General features: G+C 39.0%; 1 protein-coding gene across 1 annotated transcript in view; it reads right to left on the bottom strand.

The window, feature by feature from the left end:
• Positions 1 to 22,340, bottom strand: part of pelo (pelota mRNA surveillance and ribosome rescue factor) — a 220,382-nt gene that overhangs the window by 145,814 nt on the left and 52,228 nt on the right. Inside the window, exon 3 of the mRNA XM_090373555.1 lies at positions 19,631 to 19,781. Coding sequence (XP_090229681.1) covers positions 19,631 to 19,781 — 151 coding nt within the window. The remainder of the gene's footprint in view (positions 1 to 19,630; positions 19,782 to 22,340) is intronic.

The following is a 22,340-nucleotide window of genomic DNA, read 5'->3' as shown; positions in this document are numbered from 1 at the left end:
GCTGTGTCTGAATTATTACTGCAGTCTTGTCTAGTTGATCCTGCAATGTTTCTTTAACAGTAACTCCATTATTTTCTCCGGAACCAAAGTTAAACTAACAGGTCTGTAATTACTCGTGTCACCCTTTGTGAATTGGCGATACATTTGCACATCTCCAGTCCATGGGAACTTCGCCGAGTCCAAGGATGCTCTCATAATTATGGCTAAGGGTTTGCTTACTTTCTTTGCCACCTCCTTTAATATAACTGGATCCATCCCATCCACCCCAGGTGCCTTTGTAGTAAGCCTCATCTGCACAGAGTCTCTCAATATCAATATTTAAAGCACTGAAGATCTTAGAGGTGTTACTGGGGAACATCCAGTCGATGCATGTTATGCTTCTTGGTGGGAGAAGGTCACTTCTTTTGCTTCTTCCCTTCACCATGCCATGCCATGGTAACCACATCTCAGATGCTTGGAGAAGAGATTTTCCACTTAAGGAGCTATATGAAGATACAAAGCTTCCTGGTAAGAACATGTTTCCATGGGGTAATGGCTAAGTTGGTATGGAAAATAGCATATAAGATGGTATCAGAGCCGTGCTGAGCCATTTTAGTACCTGAAGCAAGAATGAAAAATTGTGCCCACCCCTAAACCATTGGAAAAAAAAAAATTTTTTTTTCTTAATAATAAAAAAAGAGAGACTTATTTAAATGCACATTTTAATAAAAATAAAAGGGTGACAAAAAAATAAAAACTGTTTAAAGTGATTTTTATTCTCATAAGCAGTTTTATTATAAATATATAACATATTTATCTATGCGTCATTCATTTCAAAAACAAGATCTAGGAGATCTTGTTTTTGAAATGTTATTATAATACAATATTATAATAACATTACAATATTATTATAATACTTGAAACAAATGTTTTGTCAGAAATAATCGCAAATTAGAATAATTGTAATTATAAATAAACTATTTCTTTAATAAATTAACAATATATTACAGACAGACCCACAGCTTTTATATGTACAGATTACAATTTTATTTTGCAAGCTTTGAGTAAAGAAAAGTCATCAATACTTTTGTCGAAATTTATTTGATTACATATGGTCCTCTCTCAATTGATAAAATGGCCATATCAGATAATTTTTCTTGGCTTAATATTGACTGTAAATAGCTTTTAATCAATTTCAGCATGTCGAAACTTTTCACATGATGCAACTGTCACTGGAATCGTTAAATATATTCTTAATTCCCCTTCCAGGTAGGGAAATGATTCTAACAGTTCATAATCATCAATAATTTTCAAGATTTTCATCTTGCAAAAGCAAGATGTTAAATGGATTGGAATAATCAAAACATAAAATCGAAAATGCTGGAAATTATTTAATCTTTCTTTTGGGGCCTCTTTCAACTTTTAACCTGAGGCAAGAGCCTCATTCACCTCACCCTCGGCACAGCTCTGGATGGTGTGTGTATGGGGTATGGTTGTTTATTGGCACATTAGCTGCTATGGCTATAGTGCACCTATTTGTCGGATTATCAGAAAATAATTAAGAATGAAGCCAGTTCAATTTCATTTCAATTCTGAAACCTATTCATAAAAGATTATACACTCCAATTTGTTTCAAAAAGCAGAAAAGTTCATTAATATTTGCCTCCTCTCCAATGATATGATGTAATGTCAACGGTTCTCGAAGGTTACCCAGATTTTGAAGTATTGAAGTTCGATGTTGTTGATAGTGTGGACAGTCAATCAAAATATGTTTAACTGTTAGATGTTCTAAGCAGTGTGGACACTGAGGAGGATCATCACCCATGAGTAGATGGAGGCGAGTCAGATGGGTACGTCCTATTCTCATCAGTGTGAGTACCACTTCTTCCGGGTGCACTGTCTGATTGCTCGAGTGCCAGAACTTTGGGTCCTGTTTCAGCTGGAAAAGTTTGTTATTTGTTTGGTTATGCCATTGCTCTGTCCACTGTGCATGGCATGCTGCTTGAATTAAGATATTATAATCAGGTGCTGGAATAGGGACAGAGGTTAGGTCTAAAGTTGATGGATTTTTGGCAAATATATCAGCCAGTTCATTTCCTTTCATGCCTGAATGTGCTGGAATCCAGCAAAACTTCACTGGTTGTTGACGATGATCAATTTGCGATAGCAAACTCCTGATTTTTATTAAATTAAAATGTGATTCTTTTGAGAGGGATTCTGCACTGCTCTAATTGAGCTGAGAGAGTTAGTGTAAACTATATATTTTGCAGATAGGTGTAGAGTCAAATTTTCTAGAGCTAATTGTATTGCATATAGTTCTGCTGAAAAGTTGCTGTACTCGGGTGGAAGAGAAGCTGATATGATAGCAGAGGGGAAACAGTGCTGCTGTTGCTGCTGCTCCAACAGTTGAACGAGATTTGGAACCATCTGTATATATCAGCAAGAAGTCAGCACAGTTTTGATGGCTACATGGAGTTGTTGCACATTCAGTGTCAGTTGATGATTCTTTCCCCATTGAAGAAAATAAATATCACAGGTCAGTTAAGGAAAGGGGGGTCCCATGGTGGATGAGAGTTAATTCTTTATTGTTGCCTATTGTAGAGAGGAACATTTCAGTTCCGTGATATTTAAAGGAGCCGTAGGCCAATTGGTCATATTTTACTTGGTTTATTTCTATAGAGATTGAGTAGTGGTTGATTAAAAAGGCATGGCTGAATAGGATGCAAAGAGCAAGTCTATATTCTGGCTGCATATTTAAGTAATAACATTTTTCTGCAGAGATGCAGAGGGGGCTCATGAGCTTCAATATTTAGACTATGAGTAGTAATGTCCTATATGCACCAATTGCAATCCACAGTGCATTGTGTTGAAGAGGATCCAGCCAGCATAGTACACTCCTTCAGGCAGAATCATAAGCTGGAGCACCATAATCTAAACAGGATCTAATCAGTGCTCTATAAAAGCAGCAAAGTCATATGATCTGCTCCCCAAGACAGGGCAGATAAAGCTCTTAGCATGTTGATCTTTTTAAGACAGGTAGTACGTATTAATTTAACATGCTCAAAGAAGTTTAGCTTATTGTCCAGGATTAATCCCAAGAATCTGATATTGCTGGTAATCGGAATGGTGGAATTTGATATCCGAAGTTCAGGATCTGTATGCAATTTGTGTTGGCTGCAAAAGTGGATCACAACTGTTCTCTGTTGGGAAAGACTATATCCATTGAGCTCAGCCCACTTTTGTACTTTATTGAGGGACATCTACAATTGCTTTTTGTAGATCCCATGTTCTAAGAATTGCAAGAAATAGAGATCACAGCGTAAAGGTACACCTCTACAGTATTTGGGAGTTCTTTTGTAATGGAAGAGTACCGACCCTTGCAGTACTCCTTGCAAGAATGTTGCAGAAAGGGAATTTTGATATTGGACCTGGAAAGATCGGCTCTTGAGGAAGTTCCTAATAAATATAGGCAGGTTTCCTCATAGACCATGATTATGGAGGTCACGGAGAATACCATAACGCCAGGTAGTATCAAATGCTTTCTCTATATCTATGGAGACCATAACTAGGTGTTCGTTTTTCACAAAGGCATTGCGAATTTCAGATTCAGCTTTAATCATCAGATCAAATGAGGACCTGTTTTGGCAAAAGCCATGCTGACTATTACTTAGTAGATGTTTGCTTTCAATGATCCAAGTGAGTCGACTGTGGATCATTTTTTCAAGGATTTTACCAAGGCAACTTGACAGAAATACACTAAACCCCCGCTATTCGCGGTCGCTGATTTAACATAAAATAAAACCTAAAAAAATGTGAATTTTAAAGCGCCGTGAACATTTTCCGCCATAAAAAAACATGGGAGAGGCTAAAATTATCTTTCCCGGTCAAAACAGCACTCAGTGGGTGGAGGCAGAGGGGTGACAAAATCGCAAGCGTGGATGTTTCTCGCTAATCCTTGTTCAGTATGTGTTATACACTTGTCATGGAAGGTTTCGTCGTTTGCTTTTAATTTAAATGCTTATAAATTGAATAAATTTATCAATTTATAAATTTATCAATTTATAAATTTATAAATTGATATGCATAACAATTTATAAATTGATATGCTTACAAAAGTGATAAATCTACTGTTTTGCAGTGTATTTCGAGTGTGTTAACGGAAGAAAGTGACTTTATTTGGACAAGTTCTTTCTAACCGGTACAAAAATATGGCTACGAATAACAAGGGAAATGTGAAAAGATCAAAGGTGATGACATTAGCGAATAAAATTGAGTTATTAGATAAAATTTCTAATGGTGAAAGTGTCTCCTCAGTGGCAAAACATTATAAAATCAATGAGTCAACAGTATGATCAATAAAGAAATCGGAAGAAAAAAAATCGCCGTAGTGTCTGTGAAAACGCGCTAATTGCTTCAAAAATTTGCGCTGTAAATCATGAAGTTAAATTAGAAAAAATGGAAAAAGCTTTAAATCTGTGGATAGAAGACCGAACTCAAAATAAAATTCCGTTAAGTTCACTCATCATTCGTGAAAAGGCAAAACACCTTTATCAACACTTTAGCGAAACTGGTGATAACACTGACGGGATAAGTTTTTTAGCTAGCAAAGACGCTGGTTTGAAAGATTTGTTTGAAATTTCTAATAAATATTGCAATTAATATTACAATTAATATTAAATTGTTTCTTATTTTCATTTCGATGCCATATGCTTGCATTTCTCTATGTACTGTCTATGTACATAGTCATATTAGGAAGGTACATATAATACATACATAGACAAAATTTTAGACTAGTTTTTCTTATATATTTCATACTTTGGAACGGAACCCCTTTATTACCACGGGAGCCATAACTCAGTATTCGCGTTTTCGGTATTCGCGGCATTTCTCAGGAACGTAACCCCCGCGAATAGCAGGGGTTTACTGTATTGGTCTGTAACTATTAGGACTGGAGGGATCTTTTCCAGGTTTCAAAAAGGCCAGAACTGTAGCATGGTGCCAAGAAGTCAGATAAACATTTTACAGGAAGATTTGGTTAAAGAAGATTAGCAACAGGTGTAAGTTTTTCTCATCAAGATGCTGTAACATAACATAATATATCCCATCTGGCCCAGGGGCACTGTTGCGCATTTTTCTGATGGTTTGCAAAAGTTCACGGTATTGGAGAGGCTGGTTATATGGAAGTAACAGTGAGGTTCGAAAGTTCTGTGGTGGTCTTAGTTCTCTGAAACTCCACAGTGTAGGTGGAAGCAGCTGAGACTTGAGCAAGGGTTATGCCCAAGACATTTGCTATATCCAGAAGCAGAGAGTTCTAGCCCATCGCAGGAAAGAATTGGAAAAGGAACATTTGGAAACTTCCCAAAAAGCTACCTAATTTTCTTCCATATCAATCTTGGGTTAGTGTTTCCATTGATAGTTGATGCAAACCGAGTCCAAGGATCTTTCCTGGCTTGTCTTTGAATGAGATGCGCTTTTGCCCTTAGCTTCTTGTAGTTAATAAGATTAACTGTAGTTGGAGTTCTACGAAATAAATTCCACGCTTTATTTTATTTTTTCTTTCTTCGTTTTTGTACATTCCTCGTTCCACCAACAGTTGAAGTGTCGTTGGCTCTGGGGATTTGATAATGGAATTGAGCATTTAGCTGAAAATAAAATGTGTGATGTGATATAATCAACTTCATCTATGGGCTGTAGATGTATAATTTTTTTGTCCAAGAGTGATTTGCTGACTGAAATTTGTCCCAATCAGCTTTAGAGAATTTCCATTTCCTGCAGAGTTGGTCATGTACTCATCAGATTATAAACAATTGGAAAAAGGATTGCTGCCCGTGGGATCATCCAGAGCAGACCATTGCATGACTGAAAACAGTATCGGGGAGCAAATCGATAGGCCAATTGCTGGAGTCTGTCCAGTATATGGGTGTGCGAGCCACTATTGAGGTTTTGTTTTTCCAGTAAAGTTTCAATCAGTCAGCCGTGTCTGTCTAATTTAGATGATCCCCATAATGGGTGGTGGCCATTGAAATCCCCTAGCAGGCAAATAGCGGAGGGTAGCTGTATTAAAAGTTCTTCAAGATCATTATAAGAGTAGGTATGATTTGGTGGGAGTTAGACTGAGACTGGGATCAATCTTACAAAGTGATGGATCATCCCAAGCAGAGATCAATAAGAGAATTACAGATGGCAGAAAGGTTATCGGCATGTTAAACTCTAGTAACGAATGGGCCTGGAGTACTGGGGTCCATAGTTTATAATAACATACATGTAAGTTATAATCCAGTTTAATACAAATATATACTAACGAAATCAGTAGCTTTCGAGACGCGTGTCTCTTCGTCAACTGACAAATTAAATACAAAAATACGAGCTGAGTGAGGCATGTTAACCATGTGTCATTGTTGTTGCACGGACGTGCGCTGCTTTCTACACCACTGATCATCCAGCATTAAAATGGTTGTCTCTAGGATGGGATGTAGCGTATGCCTTTCTGGCGATTTAATGCCTTTGGATTGTTTACTCTGTTGAGTGACTCTAGCCATAGGCGGTGGCGAAAGTGTCGTGAGTGGTCTACTATTTCAAAGTCGCGTTTGGGGTCAAGATCGTGGTTGGTGGCCCAAAAATGTTCCGCAACTGCGGACTGGTCAGTTTCGGCAAGCCGGATTGCTCTGTCGTGTTCCGTGAGGCGATCCTGGAGACGCCTTGATGTTTCTCCTATGTAGCAACTGTTATAGTCTCTACAGGTGATGCGATATACCACATTGCTGCTTAAGACAGGTGTGACAGGGGTCTTCACGCTGGAGACAAGTGAACGTAGGTTCCTGCAGGGTAATTGCACACATTTGATGTTGTAACTTCTAAGGACCTTCGAGATCCGTCCTGACACGCCTGGATAATAGGGAATGTAGGCGGACGATATACCGACTTGGTTCGGTGGTCTTGGGTTGGATGTGAGTTCTGCCTGTAATAGGCATCTGCTTAGTACATGGGATGGATAACCACATTTGGTTAGGTCCGCCTTCACACGGGAGATCTCGTTACGCCTAATTGTGTCGGTGATGGAATGGCTCCAAGCCCTGGAGAACAGGGTGAGGGCAGTGCTATTGAGATGGCTTGGTGCGTGGCCGGATCTGTAGTTAGTGAATTGACCGCACCACATAGGTTTGCGGTATACTGAGGTCTCTAGATGTGGGCCTACGCGATGCACTAGGATGTCCAGGAACGGGAGCGTACCGTTCACCTCTGATTCTATGGTAAACTTGATGAAATGAGATAGGGAGTTGAGGTATTCCAGCAGTGCAGTTTCAGAACCACGTGGTATTACGGTAAAAATATCGTCAACGTATCTACGCCATGTTGTAATCTGTGTAGGTGGGTTCTGGTGTATCTGATCCTCCAGATCTTCCATGGCGATGTTGGCTACTACGGAACTGACAGGGGCACCCATAGCAGTGCCATGTACCTGCTGGTAGAGTGAATCCTCAAAAGTGAAGATGCTGCTTGATGCACAGGTTGAGGGCGGTACAGATGTCATCAGTGGATAGTGATGTCCTGGATTGGAGGACCTTTCAATCCCTGACAACACTGTCATGGCATCATTTGATGTGATTTCTTTATTCACTTCAATTCCCGTCCAACAGGCCATGCACTGCGCCAGAAGGCTCCTTGAGAACGACTTAAGCCTCCAATCCAGGACATCACTATCCACTGATGACATCTGTACCGCCATCAACCTATGCTTATCAAGCAGCATCTTCACTTTTGACGATTCACTCTACCAGCAGGTACATGGCACTGCTATGGGTGCCCCTGTCAGTTCCGTAGTAGCCAACATTGCCATGGAAGATCTGGAGGAGCAGATACACCAGAACCCACCTACACCTATTACAACATGGTGTAGATACGTTGACGATATTTTTACCGTAATACCACGTGGTTCTGAAACTGCACTGCTGGAATACCTCAACTCCCTATCTCATTTCATCAAGTTTACCATAGAATCAGAGGTGTACGGTACGTTCCCGTTCCGGGACATCCTAGTGCATCGCGTAGGCCCACATCTAGAGACCTCAGTATACCGCAAACCTATGTGGTGCGGTCAATTCACTAACTACAGATCCGGCCACGCACCAAGCCATCTCAATAGCACTGCCCGCACCCTATTCTCCAGGGCTTGGAGCCATTCCAGCACTGACACAATTAGGCGTAACGAGATCTCCCGTGTGAAGGCGGACCTAACCAAATGTGGTTATCCATCCCATGTACTAAGCAAATGCCTATTATAGGCAGAAGAACTCACATCCAACCCAAGACCACCGAACCAAGTCGGTATATCGTCCGCCTACATTCCCTATTATCCAGGCGTGTCAGGACGGATCTCGAAGGTCCTTAGAAGTTACAACATCAAATGTGTGCAATTACCCTGCAGGAACCTACGTTCACTTGTCTAAAGCGTGAAGACCCCTGTCACACCTGTCTTACGCAGCAATGTGGTATATCGCATCACCTGTAGAGACTGTAACAGTTGCTATATAGGAGAAACATCAAGGCATCTCCAGGATCACCTCATGGAACACGACAGAGCAATCCGGCTTACCGAAACTGACCAGTCCGCGGTCGCGGAACATTTTTGGGCCACCAACCACGATTTTGACCCCAAACGTGACTTTGAAATAGTAGACCACTCACGACACTTTCGCCACCGCCTATGGCTAGAGTCACTCAACATAGTAAACAATCCAAAGGCATTAAATCGCCAGAAAGGCATACGTCTACATCCCATCCTAGAGACAACCGTTTTAATGCTGGATGATCAGTGGTGTAGAAAGCAGCGAATGTCCGTGCAACAACAATGACGCATGATTAACGTACCTCACTCAGCTCGTTATACTTTTGTATTTAATTTGTCAGTTGACGAAGAGACGCGCGTCTCGAAAGCTATTGATTTCGTTAGTATATATTTGTATTAAACTGGATTATAACTTACATGTATGTTATTATGTTAAACTCTGTTCTGTGGAGCAAAAATATCCTACATAAAACAAAGAAACTTATATTTCAAACGATTGTACAAAGTCTTCTATTGTATGGAGCGGAAACCTGGACATTGAATAGGCGAGCGGAAAACAAATTGCTCTCCACAGAAATGGATTTTTGGAGACGCTCAGCAGGAACTTCTAGAAGAGACAGAAAACAGAATGAAGACATAAGGGAAAAAATGGAAGTGAAAAAGACTATTATTGACACCATATGGACATGTAAAAAGGATGCAAGAAAACAGATATCCAAAGGCTATCCTAGAATGGATACCTCCTGGAAGAAGGAGAAGAGGAAGACCTAGGAGGACATGGATGGATGGAGTGCGGGAGTGCATGACAGCCCGAGGCTTAACCGACAAAGACACCTTGAATCGCACTTTATGGCGGGAAAAAATTCCTAACAAGAAATAACTTGTAGGCTGAGGAAACCCATTGTAAATGGAAACACTCCTCTTGAAGAAGAAGATAGACTGAGACTAGTGTTAAAGCAATATGAGTAATCAGATGCACAGTAACGGCTTTGATTTGGGTTTGGAGAGTGATTTGCCTAGCCGGAATCTTTGAGTTAATTAAAATAGCTACACCACCACGAGCAGGATCTGATGTATTTTGATCTTGTCTATAGATAATTTAAAGAGTTAAATAGGCTTATTGCAGGCAGAAACCAACTGGAGAGCGTCTAATTAAGTACTGAATGTTGTCAATGTTGCCACGAAAGCCTCTGCAATTCCACCACAAAATATAAGGCATTACTAGAATTTAGAAGAAGCTGTACCTGATGTGGCTGTCTTATGGCGCACAGGCTTCAGTTTGTCTATTTTTGGAAAGGTAGGCAACCGGTGTCCATATCTTCTGCAAAAATTTCCAGAATCGGATCTTCCTGTTTGGATGAGTACTCTGCATCCATCAATGTGTGCTGAATAATCTTTTTTGAAGTAGGACTATGATTATTTGAAGTAGTAGCAATCACTGGCAGAGGAGAAGATTTCACTGGTATCGTAAAAGGCTTATTACTTGCTTGGTCTGAGTGCTTAAGGGGATTGGAATGTTTCTGAGAGAGGATTGTGGTTTGTTATTTGGAGCATTAGCAACTAAGGCCATATTGCTCTGGGGATCATTCCCTGACCTTTCCGCATCCTCCGTATTTGGTGGGCACAGGCTCGAACCCCAGTCTAATCAAGAAGCGTGTGCTACGCACTGCTGCTCCTGCCCACCTGGCTACGGAGGCACCTACTGAGAGAGGACAGCCCGAGCCCAGTCAGAGATTGATATGTTTGATGGAATGGTAACATCACTTTGAGTGGCTATTGTTTGAAATTTTTTAGCAGTATTGGCATAGGTAGGTTTAGGTATGGTAGGTACAATTAATTTTCTTGCTTCCTGATAACTAACTTTGCTTTCAACTTTATATTTCATAATATTTTTTAGGCAGGATGGTTGCCTTTGCAGTTGGGACAGATCATTTCTTTTCCGAACAATCACTTTGAATGCGATTGGAGGGTCCACAGTTGGAACAAACTGGATTCCCTCCGAATGTCGTTTGAGAGCGGCCATAATTTTGGCATTTATAACATCTCAGCGGATTGGATATGAAAGGACAAGTGTGGCAAAATAGATGTCTTGCTTTTATTGCTTTGAACTGTTAAAGGTGAGAATGATATTTCTGGTAGGTGTGAGTATATTGTCTCTTTTGATCCTATTCTTTTTACAGCAATTATATATTTTGTTTCTGAAGCTCTTCTTTAATTTCTTTTTCCGTCACATTCATCAGGTCCTAACTAAATATTACACCCTTTGATGTATTTAGGGTTGCATGCGGAGTTACTTTCACTAGAATACCAGCAAAATTTGTCATTTTTAGCAGTTTTTCAGAATGCCTGCAGTTTAGTTTCAACAAGTAAGTACCCTGATTGCAGTCTCTTAACTGTCTTAGGAGACCCTGCAATACTTTCCAGGTGTTTTTGGATTAGAAAGGGGGATAGCTTACTGAGAGGCTGTTCTGATAGAGAGCGCATTATTAAAAATGCAGGTAAGTCGATCGCCGAGAAATTGGTGTTCAACCTCTTTGGTTGTGACGAATCATGGTCATTTTTTTTTGTCTCTGGCCAACAGCTTGTCGGCTCTAAAGATGGAAGCGTATTGTGTTCTGTGTTGGCTCTTTGAGCCCTTTGCAAATGAACTTTTCTGCCAAGGTTACCAGCCCCACCATGGGGAGGCAGGAGAAGTGCCTGGTGTGACCAAGCAAAATTGGTAGGAGTTAGTATATAAAATATGAAAAATAAAGAAAGGTTACTTTCCTTCCTTGCTCTACCAGCACTTTTAATACAAGAGCTGCTATTAAATAAAAGGGTTTATTAAGGAGAGGAATGTAAAAGAGAGCTAGAATTCACCTTTTAGAAAATTGCAGTGAAAGCACAGAGAAATCACCCAGTCACAATTGCTTGGCACCCGGGGGACATATGAGATGGTGTAGGGTCTTCTTTCAATTCTGTTCAACCATTGTTGTGTCCAATATTCTGGTGTTATAACCTTTCTTCGAGTATATTTCAGGCAGAGGACCAAATGGATGATGCATAGTGCACAATAGGCACAAGACAAACTTGGGTTTAGTTTATTCTGCCAACTCCTGTCTAATGTTCCATAATGTGGCATTCATTATGGGCAATCATCCAAGATGAGCCCCAGGTCAAGGTGGTGTTTGATAGATTTAACAGTGGGGCTGATCTGAGGGGATTAAGCTGCTTTAGGCCAATTCCTCCAGTGTAAACATCCAGCCATTTAACATGGCTAGCAACCGTGCAGGATCACCTCATACCCTGGTTTGCAGGAAGAACTTCAAATCATCCACATAACACAGAAAATAGGACGTGGCAAGAAATGGTTCCAAGGTAGCTGCAAAAAGGAAAGCTGAGATAACTCCTTCATGGAACCCCCCTAGTAATACCTAGACCCTGATGCAGATGGTTATGCAAAATAATTAGTTTCCCATAAGATAGTAATGCTCACAGGGACTACAAAATTCCATTAGATATTCCAAAATAAGTTTAGATGATGAGCAGAAGTGCTGTCACATCAAAGAAAATATCAGCTGGGTTTTGCAGTAGATAAGATGGCTTATGAGGGAAGCAGTGATCCACTAGCCTGTGAAGGATGGCCTTTTTGAAAATCTTTATTAGAGAGCAATCAACAGAAATGGGCCTGAAACCTTTGTGATCCTTAGATTGTGACTTTTTCTGGATGCAGTGGCAAAGTATGTGTTCCATCCTGTAGGTACAATGCTTGTCCTAATGATGTTCTTAAAAGCCTTCAATAGGGGCATGATAATGTAGATGCTTCAAACTTTGACAACGAACAAGGAAAAGAAAGCTTTCCAGTCCTGCTGTAACTTTATTAGGGAGCTGGCTGATCACACTGACGAGGCCTTGTTTGCTCAATGTAATAATGCACAGCAGGGTCCAGTGGGGTGCAGAAATTCCATTCAACTGCATTGCGAAGGGTTGTGAGAGAAGTTCAAAGGCAGAATTTATCCATTCTTTACATATCTCCTCATCCATGATAGAATTTCCAGGATGACACATCACAATTCTCTTAGAGAATTGTGATGTGTCATCCTGGAAATTCTTAAGAGATCCTTAACTGCCTTAAGATCCACTGATGGTATACTTTCTTTTTTATATCAATACATCCTCCTGCAGATGTTTTTCTGCCAATGTCTGTAGGCTCATTGCTTCTGTTGAAACGGCTGTTTTACTTCATTGTTAAACCATGGGTTACTTCTTGGGGTAATAACAACCCCCTTCGAGGCACCTTCATTAGCCATCATCTCCAACTGTTCCGCAATGAAGTTTAGCCTCACTAGCTGACGTGTTGCAGGCATTGCTCCAATATACTGCCGCAAGTTGATGGAGAATTAAATCCAGCTTCAGGAATTTTAAGGAGTAGGCTCTCTTCTTTATCCCTTCATTAGGTGGGTTGGAGGTCACACCTCTCCCTACAGCAATCCAAGATAATGGGTTTGTGATCTGAATCAAATTTAAATGTGTGGTGCTCGTCAGTTTTCAGGTTTTCCAGATTGTGAAATAGGAGGTCAAGGGCCTGTTTACCTCTAGTTGAACCCAAATTCTCCGCATATAAGCCATAGCTCCTCAATGTTTTCCAGAGTTCGACCTTGGCGTTGCCACACCGAAGGCTGGCATGTCGAAATCATCTGTCACCAGCACTGGCAGGAGGGAGTTTAAGTTAGCCACAAACCAAGCAAGTAATTCATCTTTTGTTTTATTTGAAGGATCTGGAGGCAGGTATACAGTGCACATCTGTAAAGGGAGACCTGCTTAGGAGAACATGGCAGACAGTGCTTCAAAGTGGTTGGTAGAACTATTCCGCACATCTTTCAGCGTCAGGTTGTTCCTATGCGTTATGGCTACACCTCCTCCTTTTCTGGTCATTCTTCCATTACCGATACAACCGAAGGCAAATTCTCTGTTACGACATTAAGCTAACTATTATGCATAGGCAGCAGGACAAAAGCATGGTTAGCTTATTGGTGATGCTTCTCACATTCTGTAAAGCATCTAAAGAGTGCATTATAGCCCCATCATTCCCAGGTGCGGGTAATTGCTAAGGGTGCATTATAGCCCTCTTCATTCTGAAATATGGGTAATTGCTATGTACCAATTCTCTCTCCTGTATGGCTCGGCTTATTTTGAGATCCTTCTGTCATTGAAGATTCTGACCAAAGTACATTTATACTGCAATGGTACTGTATTGGACATGTTAAAAGAACATATTCATCACAGTACTGTGTATTTCTATGTCACTTAAGTAACTTATTGTCTTGCTTATTTTCACAATAGGTAATGTTCTGTGTCCCCCATCATTTGACCCTGGAACACAAACATCTTTAATATCTAGTGAAATTTTGTCCATAATGTTTATATTAAGGAAATTTCTTCTAAGTTGTTAGTCCCAGTTAAAGGCAAAATACTTGGGGATAGATTACTAAGCAACATGTCATATAAATTTGTTTACCTGACAACAACATCAAGTTACCATTCCAGATATGTGTGGTATAAGAACCATTTGATATAAATACTTACTTGATCTTGGGAGAGGATTTTCTCTTAAAAACTATATTGTAACTTAATTTCAGAAAGAAAGTAATTAAAAATATTTTCATTTGCATCCCCTATGATAAATTTAAAGAGTTAAGTCTTAATACAACTAATATCACTTGTACTTTACAAACCCTTGAAAGAAAGCTAATCCCAGATGAGGATGAACACTTTAAAAAGCTTGTACATAATACTTTATACAAATTAAGTCCAAAGTTGAAAAAAGGTGAGGTATTAGTATTACTCATACAGTACAAGGAAGCCACAGGCTTTTGCTGCACCAACCAAACGACTTAGCCACACTCGTACAGCCTCTTTTCAGCATGAAGGGATTTTCATCAGTAAAGATCGATGCAAATTACCTATTCAATTTGTCAATTGGGTTATCTAAGACTTTCCCACACCCAGTACACATGGGTCCGATCTGACGTTTTCTTCTTTGTATTCACATATACAAAAGACTCCTTGTCCCTGTTCTTTGCTCTCTTAGCCAGTGCTTTCTCATACTCAGTCCTAACCTTATCTACAGTACTACTACTACAGATCATCTGTAGCATTGTAGGCTTCATTACATTTCACCGCTCTGTAACTTTCCCATGCTATCTTTTTCTGCCCCATTCGACTGGCCAGCTCTGTATTTATCCATCTCAGCATCCTCCTTAAGCTATATTTTCTTAATGGTATAGATGCATTCAGGGCTTCTGTGATTATTGCTTTAAAGATATTCCATGAGGCTAAGGTATTTGTCCTCCCTCCTGCAATCTGCCCAATTAACAGATACCATGTAGTGCTTTAAATGCCATAGTCCCCTTTTCTGAAATTAAAACCCATTAAAACAATTAAAATGTTAAACTACTGCAATGTCTTTCTTCAATCTTCCAACTAAAAACTGCACAATCACTACTTGTCAATGGTTCCTATACTTTAAGCCCTGTGATGTTATCTGATTTGTGATTAATGATGAGGTCAAGAATATTCTTACCCCTAGTATTTTCTTTAACATGCTGGTACAAATAATAATCATCTAGTTTATTTAAAAATTTTGTTCCCCATGGTGAATTTCCTTCCCGCTAATTCCAATTAATTAGGGTCAGAAGTCACCCATAATTTGCACTTACTTGCTCATTCCATCTGCATGTAAAGACACTCATACTCTTCACATCCTTCTGGGTTGTAGATTATTCCCACTCTCATTATACCCTTTCTTCCAACTCACACCACACAGATTCTATGCCAGCAGGCATAACTTCTGACATCAAAAGCTCTTTTTGTGCTCAGTCTGCATGAAAGAGCTTTTGGTAAGAAGCATGACTGCAACAACACTTCTATCCTCCCTATCTTTCCTAAATACATTATACATAACATAATGGAACTAATCATACCCAATTTCAGGTGGCACCATGTTTCCATTAGCACTATTATGTCAGCATTAGTTGCCCTAACCAGGAGCTTGAATTAACCCATTTTATTGACAACACCCCTGGCATTACTGTAGACACATTTAAGACTAAGTATTTTTCTATAGTTTACTACCCTGACGCACACCTAGAAGTTATTTAAGCTTGTTTCCATAGCATTATCTTCCCACTCATTTTATACATTGTCATTCTCAGAACATCTTGCCAACATCGGCTGTTGCTGCAACAAACAAGAATCCTTGAAATGTGTGCAAGAATAACTTTGACCCATATCAGATAAACACAGGTCTACATTACTCTTCTCTCTTTCTTTCTTTCTTTCTCTCTCTCTCCTCCCCCCAAACTAGCAGTTTCCCTGAATACTTAAGGTATTTTCAATGATAATTGGCAAAAATTCTTTTACCACCTATGTTCAAATGAATACTGTCTATACAAAACAGATCGCTTCTACGTACAAGTGCAAGCCACACTTATAAAAAAATTCCATAATCATAGAGCCTTGCAGACTCGCTCAAGTCTTGAGTTAATCCACAAGGCATTCAGCATATAATCCCTCCTACCATGTCTGGGCAGAACTACAGATACAAACACATTCTAACCTAACACACAGCATTTTTTCAGCATGGTCCTATATTTATCCAACAAATAATCTGATCACATTCATTTAATATTGTTAGTCCCCACTTGAATAATAATGTTCTCTTTACACACCTTGAAATCTGACACTCTGTTGGTAACATCAACTGTTGTTCCCAGCAAACACATCATGGTTCTGGTCCACCTATTTTTATTATGAAAAATAGTTACCCGTTTCCCCGACAATAGAAACTCCCAATAAAACAAAATCTCCTTCAAACAGTATGTACTTCATTACTCTGTTCTGGGACCTGAATCAGGGATGCATCACTTGGCAGGTCACGAGATCCCTGACAGGCTCCAATTTACATTTGTTTCTTTTCAAAAAACAAATGTAAATGTACATTTCTTTGGATCATCAACCTCTTTCAATTTTTGAAACAAATGACACATTCTAAAAAAAGGACAAAAATAGAGGATATATCTCAAGTAGGCACTTCATATTCGAGTAAAGTACTCCTGTAAAACAGAACAAAATAGCAAATTACTACTCTTGGAAATGATTTCTGATGCCAGAGGTGCTACATCTCAAGACACAGTGAGATACAAAGTCAACATGTTGGAAGAGAAATTTTTGAAGTTAAACGTAAGAAAAGCACCTGGGGTGGATGGGATCTATCCAGTTATATTAAAGGAGGCGGCAAAGCAACTAAGCAAACCCTTAACCATAATTATGAGAGCATCCTTGGACTCAGGGGAGGTTCCCACGGACTGGAGATGTGCAAATGTATAACCAATTCACAAAGGGGGATCGAAGGGTGACACGAGTAATTACAGACCAGTTAGTTTAACTTCTGTTCCGGGTAAAATAATGGAGTTGCTGCATATGGTTAAACATGTATTGCAGGATCATCTAGACAGGACTGCAGCAATAATTCAGACACAGCATGGGTTTGTTAAGGGAAAGTCTTGTCAGACAAATTTGATAGGACATTATGATGTGGTTACAAAGGAACTGGATGCAAAAAATAATTTTGATATCATATACTTGGATTTCAGGAAAGCTTTTGACACTGTTGCGCATGGAAGACTATTGTACAAATTGGAGCAGAATGGTATTAAGGGTAAGTTGCTACAATGGATAAAAGGATGGTTAAGTGCGAGAAGACAGAGGGTGGTAATCAATGGGTGCTGCTCTTCTTGGACTAATGTTATTAGTGGAGTTCCACAGGGTTCGGTGTTAGGTCCACTGTTGTTTTGTATATTTATCAATGATATTGATGAAGGTATATCAGGCTTAATGTCGAAGTTTGCAGATGATACAAAGGTTGGCAGGGTTGTTAATGACAGTAATGGCAGTGTGCTACTGCAACAGGATCTAGATAATTTGGGCAGATGGGCTAAGAAGTGGCAACTGAAGTTTAACCTTCACAAATGCAAAGTACTGCATATGGGTAGAAGTAACCCCAGAGAAATGTACCAACTGTGTGGTACTACACTTAAGGTGGTAGAAAATGAAAAAGACCTGGGAGTAACTGTGCAGGCAGATATGAAGTTTTCTGAGCAATGCAGACAGGCTGCCAGGGCAGATCATGGGGTTTTGTCAATGATATATAGGAATTTTGCTAGCAGGGAAAAGGAGGTGATTATCCCTCTGTATAAGGCAATGGTCAGGCCACGCCTTGAGTACTGCATACAAGTCTGGAGGCCTCATTTTAGGAAGGATGTAGATTTACTTGAGCGTGTACAGAGAAGGGCAACAAGGTTGGTGAGGGGAATGAAGGGGTCCTTTTATCAAGAGAGGCTTAAGTTCTGCAAATTGCAGTGGCTGGAGACTAGGCACCTGCACGGTGATCTGATTGAGGTGTATAAGGCCTTGAATGGGTTCAGTACGCTGAATTCTGATGGGATACTTCCACTTGTTCAGATTACGAACCTAAGGGGGCATAAATTCAAATTACGAAAGGACAGATGTAGAATAGATGTGCGGAAATTTGCCTTTAGCCAGCGGGTGGTTAATTGCTGGAACAAACTTCCATCTGTCGTTGTGGAAGTTGATAGGTTGAATAAATTTAAGGAGGAACTCGACAGGCATTTGGAGGGAATGGTGTGATTTTTTTTTTTTTTTTTGGCTGATGCTGCATAAGCTCATACATTTGCTTTCTTGCATCATATGCCACTACTACTACTATTCATGAATTAAATAACATTTATTCATAGATAAGTGATAGGAAAACATTTTTAGAAAGCATGATCAAAAGCAAAGCAAATTTGAAAAATGCAATAAAAATTTTTAAAAAGGCTATCAGAAAAAATGGAAAGAAATATTTTACAGTGGCTTGAGACTGTAAAATTTGACAGAAGAAAATGAGAAAAAAATTTTAGCCTTAAAATAAATTGCCAAGTTCGGAAAAATATAACATTTTCAACCTACTTTTCTTATGCTTGTTTCTTATGCTGGGTTTAAAACTCCAGACACCCAAACAAAATATTTTCTAGAATCTAGAAAATGTTTCTGGAGAAAGGATAAACCCTAAAAATGTATACTCAGTTGTTCTATAAGAAGTTAATATTGCAGTATCATTTCTGTTGAATAAGTTAAGAGTTTAACCTGAATGATACTTACAAATTTTGGAAAAAAAAGTGGAATGATTTTCTTGAGGTTGTGTTCTCTCATCTGTTTCATGAATAGCCAAATCAGTCAGTCACCTTGGCTAGCTTCTGTAAGATGAAGGTAATCGGTTTTACATCAGCCCCACTAAGCATTTTCAACATGAAATTCACAAATGCTTTCGGGTAGCCAGAAGTGTTGAAGAAAGCAAATAAGCATATCAGCACAATGAAACTGTGGATTAAATTCTGACCTCCCTGAACCAGTCATCTGGTTAGCCAATGGTTTCCTATGTTATGTTTTTAATATTCAGCATTAAAAAAAAAATTGCATTTTTTAAATTCCTAAACATAGGATTTCAAAATTAAACTGACTGCCCAATAACAATATGTATGTATATATATTTGGAACTCAGATCATTAATAAAACACATTTCGTTATGTACCTAAGCAGCCACCTTGGTAAGAGAAATTTGCAACCTCATTGCTTTTGTAGCAACTCAGTAAACAATAAACAGTTAGCAACAGGATCCAAATATGTAAAGTGCATACCAGTGATAAGCAATATATAGAGAGGATCTATTCTTGGTTATTACAGTAACATTCTAAAACAAAAGTCTTGTTAGCTGACAAACATCAAGCTGGGATAAAATAAAATCTTAGAAGTATGCATGACCAAAGTCACCCACCCTCACTCATGTGCCAACACAAACAGGATATTAATAACAAAATGGAGTTTCACTTATAAATACTGAATTTTTTATATTTTATAATAATAAGAAGATAATAATAATAATAATTATTATTATTATAATAAGAGCAGATAGTGCAATTAAAAACCAATTGATAATGGGGGAAAAAATAAATAAACTAGTTGAAATGCTAATTACATAATACATACCTTAACATACTGATTTTCAACAATATTCCTTCCTTTTACTCGTAATACACAGGCCTGTGTATCAAAATCAATGCTTTCTACGGCAATAGTTAGTGTTGTTCTAATGCGGTTACTCCCAACACTACCAGTGGAAGATTCGGTGGTAACCTTTCTGAAAGAAAGCATAAATATATATTTATACATTATGGTATTAACAGTGGCAAATGATGAAAGGAAGCTTGTTATGTTTGTTTGTTATTTTGGTTTTTAGGAGCATTAGCAGCTAAGGCCATATTGCTCCAGGAAATGCGGTGGTCATTCCCTGTCCTTTCCGCATCCTCCGTATTTGGTGGTGACGGGCTCGAACCCCGGTCTAATCAAGAAGCGTGTGCTACGCACTGCTGCTCCTTCCCACCTGGCTATGGAGGTGCCGATGAAAGGAAGTAGGCTTATAAACATCCTTCCTCAATTTAAATTTATGCCCTGTCATGTAAGTTGTCTAAGCAAGAGAAAGAATGGAATAAGCATTTACTTACTCAATCTACTTAAAACCTTAAACACCTTGTTCAGATCTCCTCACAGGAGCATTGTTTGAATAAATTCAAGGAAATACTATATCAATTTTTGGAAGGGATGGACAGGTAAGATGATTAGGTTTTTTTTAAGCTGAAGCTCTATAAGCTTACTTTCTTGCATCATTTGCCACTACTAATACTAATAATATCTTGAAGGATTAGGCATATAGGCTGAGAAGTGGCAATTAAAGTTTAAATTTGACAAATGCACATGAGCTGTCCTGGCAGCCTGTGTGCATTGTTCAAAGAATTGCATATCTGATTGCACAATTAATCCCAGTTTTTTATCATTTCCCACTAGGCTGAGTGTAGTACCACACAGTTGATAAGTTACTCAGAGATTATTGCTACTCATGTTTAGTACCTGGCATTTATCAATGTTACTACTACAACAGCCATTTCTCACACCATTGATGCAATTCTCCTAGATCTTGTTGCAGTAGCTCATACTGATTACTGTCATTAACCACCCTGCCTATGTTGGTACCATCAACAAACTCAGACATTAAGACTGATATACCTTCTATGGCAACAGTTAGTGTTGTTCATCAGGGGGCTTAGAGGGGAGCAGGCATTTTGTGTTATCAGGCACTCAGTCTAAAACACTGATGGATCCAATATCTTTCTATTTTAGAAGATTAAGGAGAAGTTTGGTTGGCCTCCCTAAAATTCATGAACACCTACTCAATGGTAAGCCCTGTTACGTTACTTTGTTGGCAATGACCATGTAGAGTGGTTCTCTTCAAGAAACCTAGTCAGCGTGAAGAGGAAAAGACCAAACCCTCCAGCACATGACAACATGACGAAATAAATGGCTCTCTGTCCCCCCTTACAGAAACTAGAGGATCAGAGTTGAAGCAGAAGTGCTAAGAATCTCCTTGAACTTGGCCTGTTACAATTAAGATCGCTCATCGGTGAAGATACAATATTACAGCTGTAAAAGGAATTAGAAAATGTGAATTGGAATATTATCAGCTTGGTTGAAACAAGAAGAAATGAATCACTTATAAGTTTATCGGGTGTAAATCTGCTATACACCAATGGAAACAATGAGAACAGTGAAGGTGGAGTTGGCTTTCTGGTCCATAAACATACATAAAAAACATTTTGAAATTCAAAAGTACATCACTGGTGTCAAGACTACTACTCAGGATTTTGAAGAGGTACGAATTAAAGGTTATAATGATATATGTATCAACATCAAACCATGATGATGAAGAGATTGAAGAAAGAAAGGTACAGTGAAATTGAGAGACTTCTATATGAACAGATAACTCACTACATCACCATTATGGGAGACCAATGCTAAGGTTGGAAAAAAGACAAAACATCAAAGAAATGGAAACTAGGAAATTTTTGAATTGGTCAAAGAAATGAAAGAGGTGAAAAACTTGTGGAATTTGCAGAATCTAGAGGAATGTCAGTAATGAACACTTTTTTCAAGAAAATGGTTAAGAGAAAGTGGACGTGGAAGAACCCAAATGGATTAAGAACTAATGAAATTGACTTCATCTCACTAACAGAAATTATATCGTGAACGATGTTATCATACTGAACAAGGTAAATGTTGGAAGTGATCACAGAATGGTAAGATGCACACTTGATATAGATGTAAAAAAGAAAGGAAAAAACTGACTTGAATAAATAATATAAAGGTTTTTGAGATAACAGAAGAGGAGAAGCAGTATGTACTGGAACTTAAGAACAAGTTTGAGCTTCTGAAGACCTTTCAGGACCAAGGTATCGACAAGGAATACAATTTTCTTAAAGTGATAAGGCCTGAAAAACCTATAGGTAAAAAGAATTCCAAAGAAGAAAAAATTAGTCAAGAAACACTTTTCATGATGAACTGAAGTCGACAAATGAAGAGCAAGATAAACACTGACAAGGACAAAATTGAGTATACAAGGACAAAATTGAGTATACAATTGAGTATATTATGCAAAGCCATTAGAAAGAGACTCAGAGAGGACATAAGAAGATCTAACACATGAAAAGTTAGTTATTTGGTTTTTAGGAGCATTAGCAACTAAGGTCATATTGCTCGAGGATATGCGGTGGTCATTCCCCGACCTTTCCGCATCCTCCGTATTTGGTGGTGACGGGCTCGAACCCCGGTCTAATCAAGAAGAGTGTGTTACGCATTGCTGCTGCTC

Source organism: Mastigoproctus giganteus, chromosome 5 (assembly GCF_048544385.1).
Source record: "Mastigoproctus giganteus isolate SK-2022 chromosome 5, ASM4854438v1, whole genome shotgun sequence".
NCBI classification, from domain to species: Eukaryota; Metazoa; Arthropoda; class Arachnida; order Uropygi; family Thelyphonidae; genus Mastigoproctus; species Mastigoproctus giganteus.
This window is presented reverse-complemented; position numbering and strand designations above follow the sequence as displayed.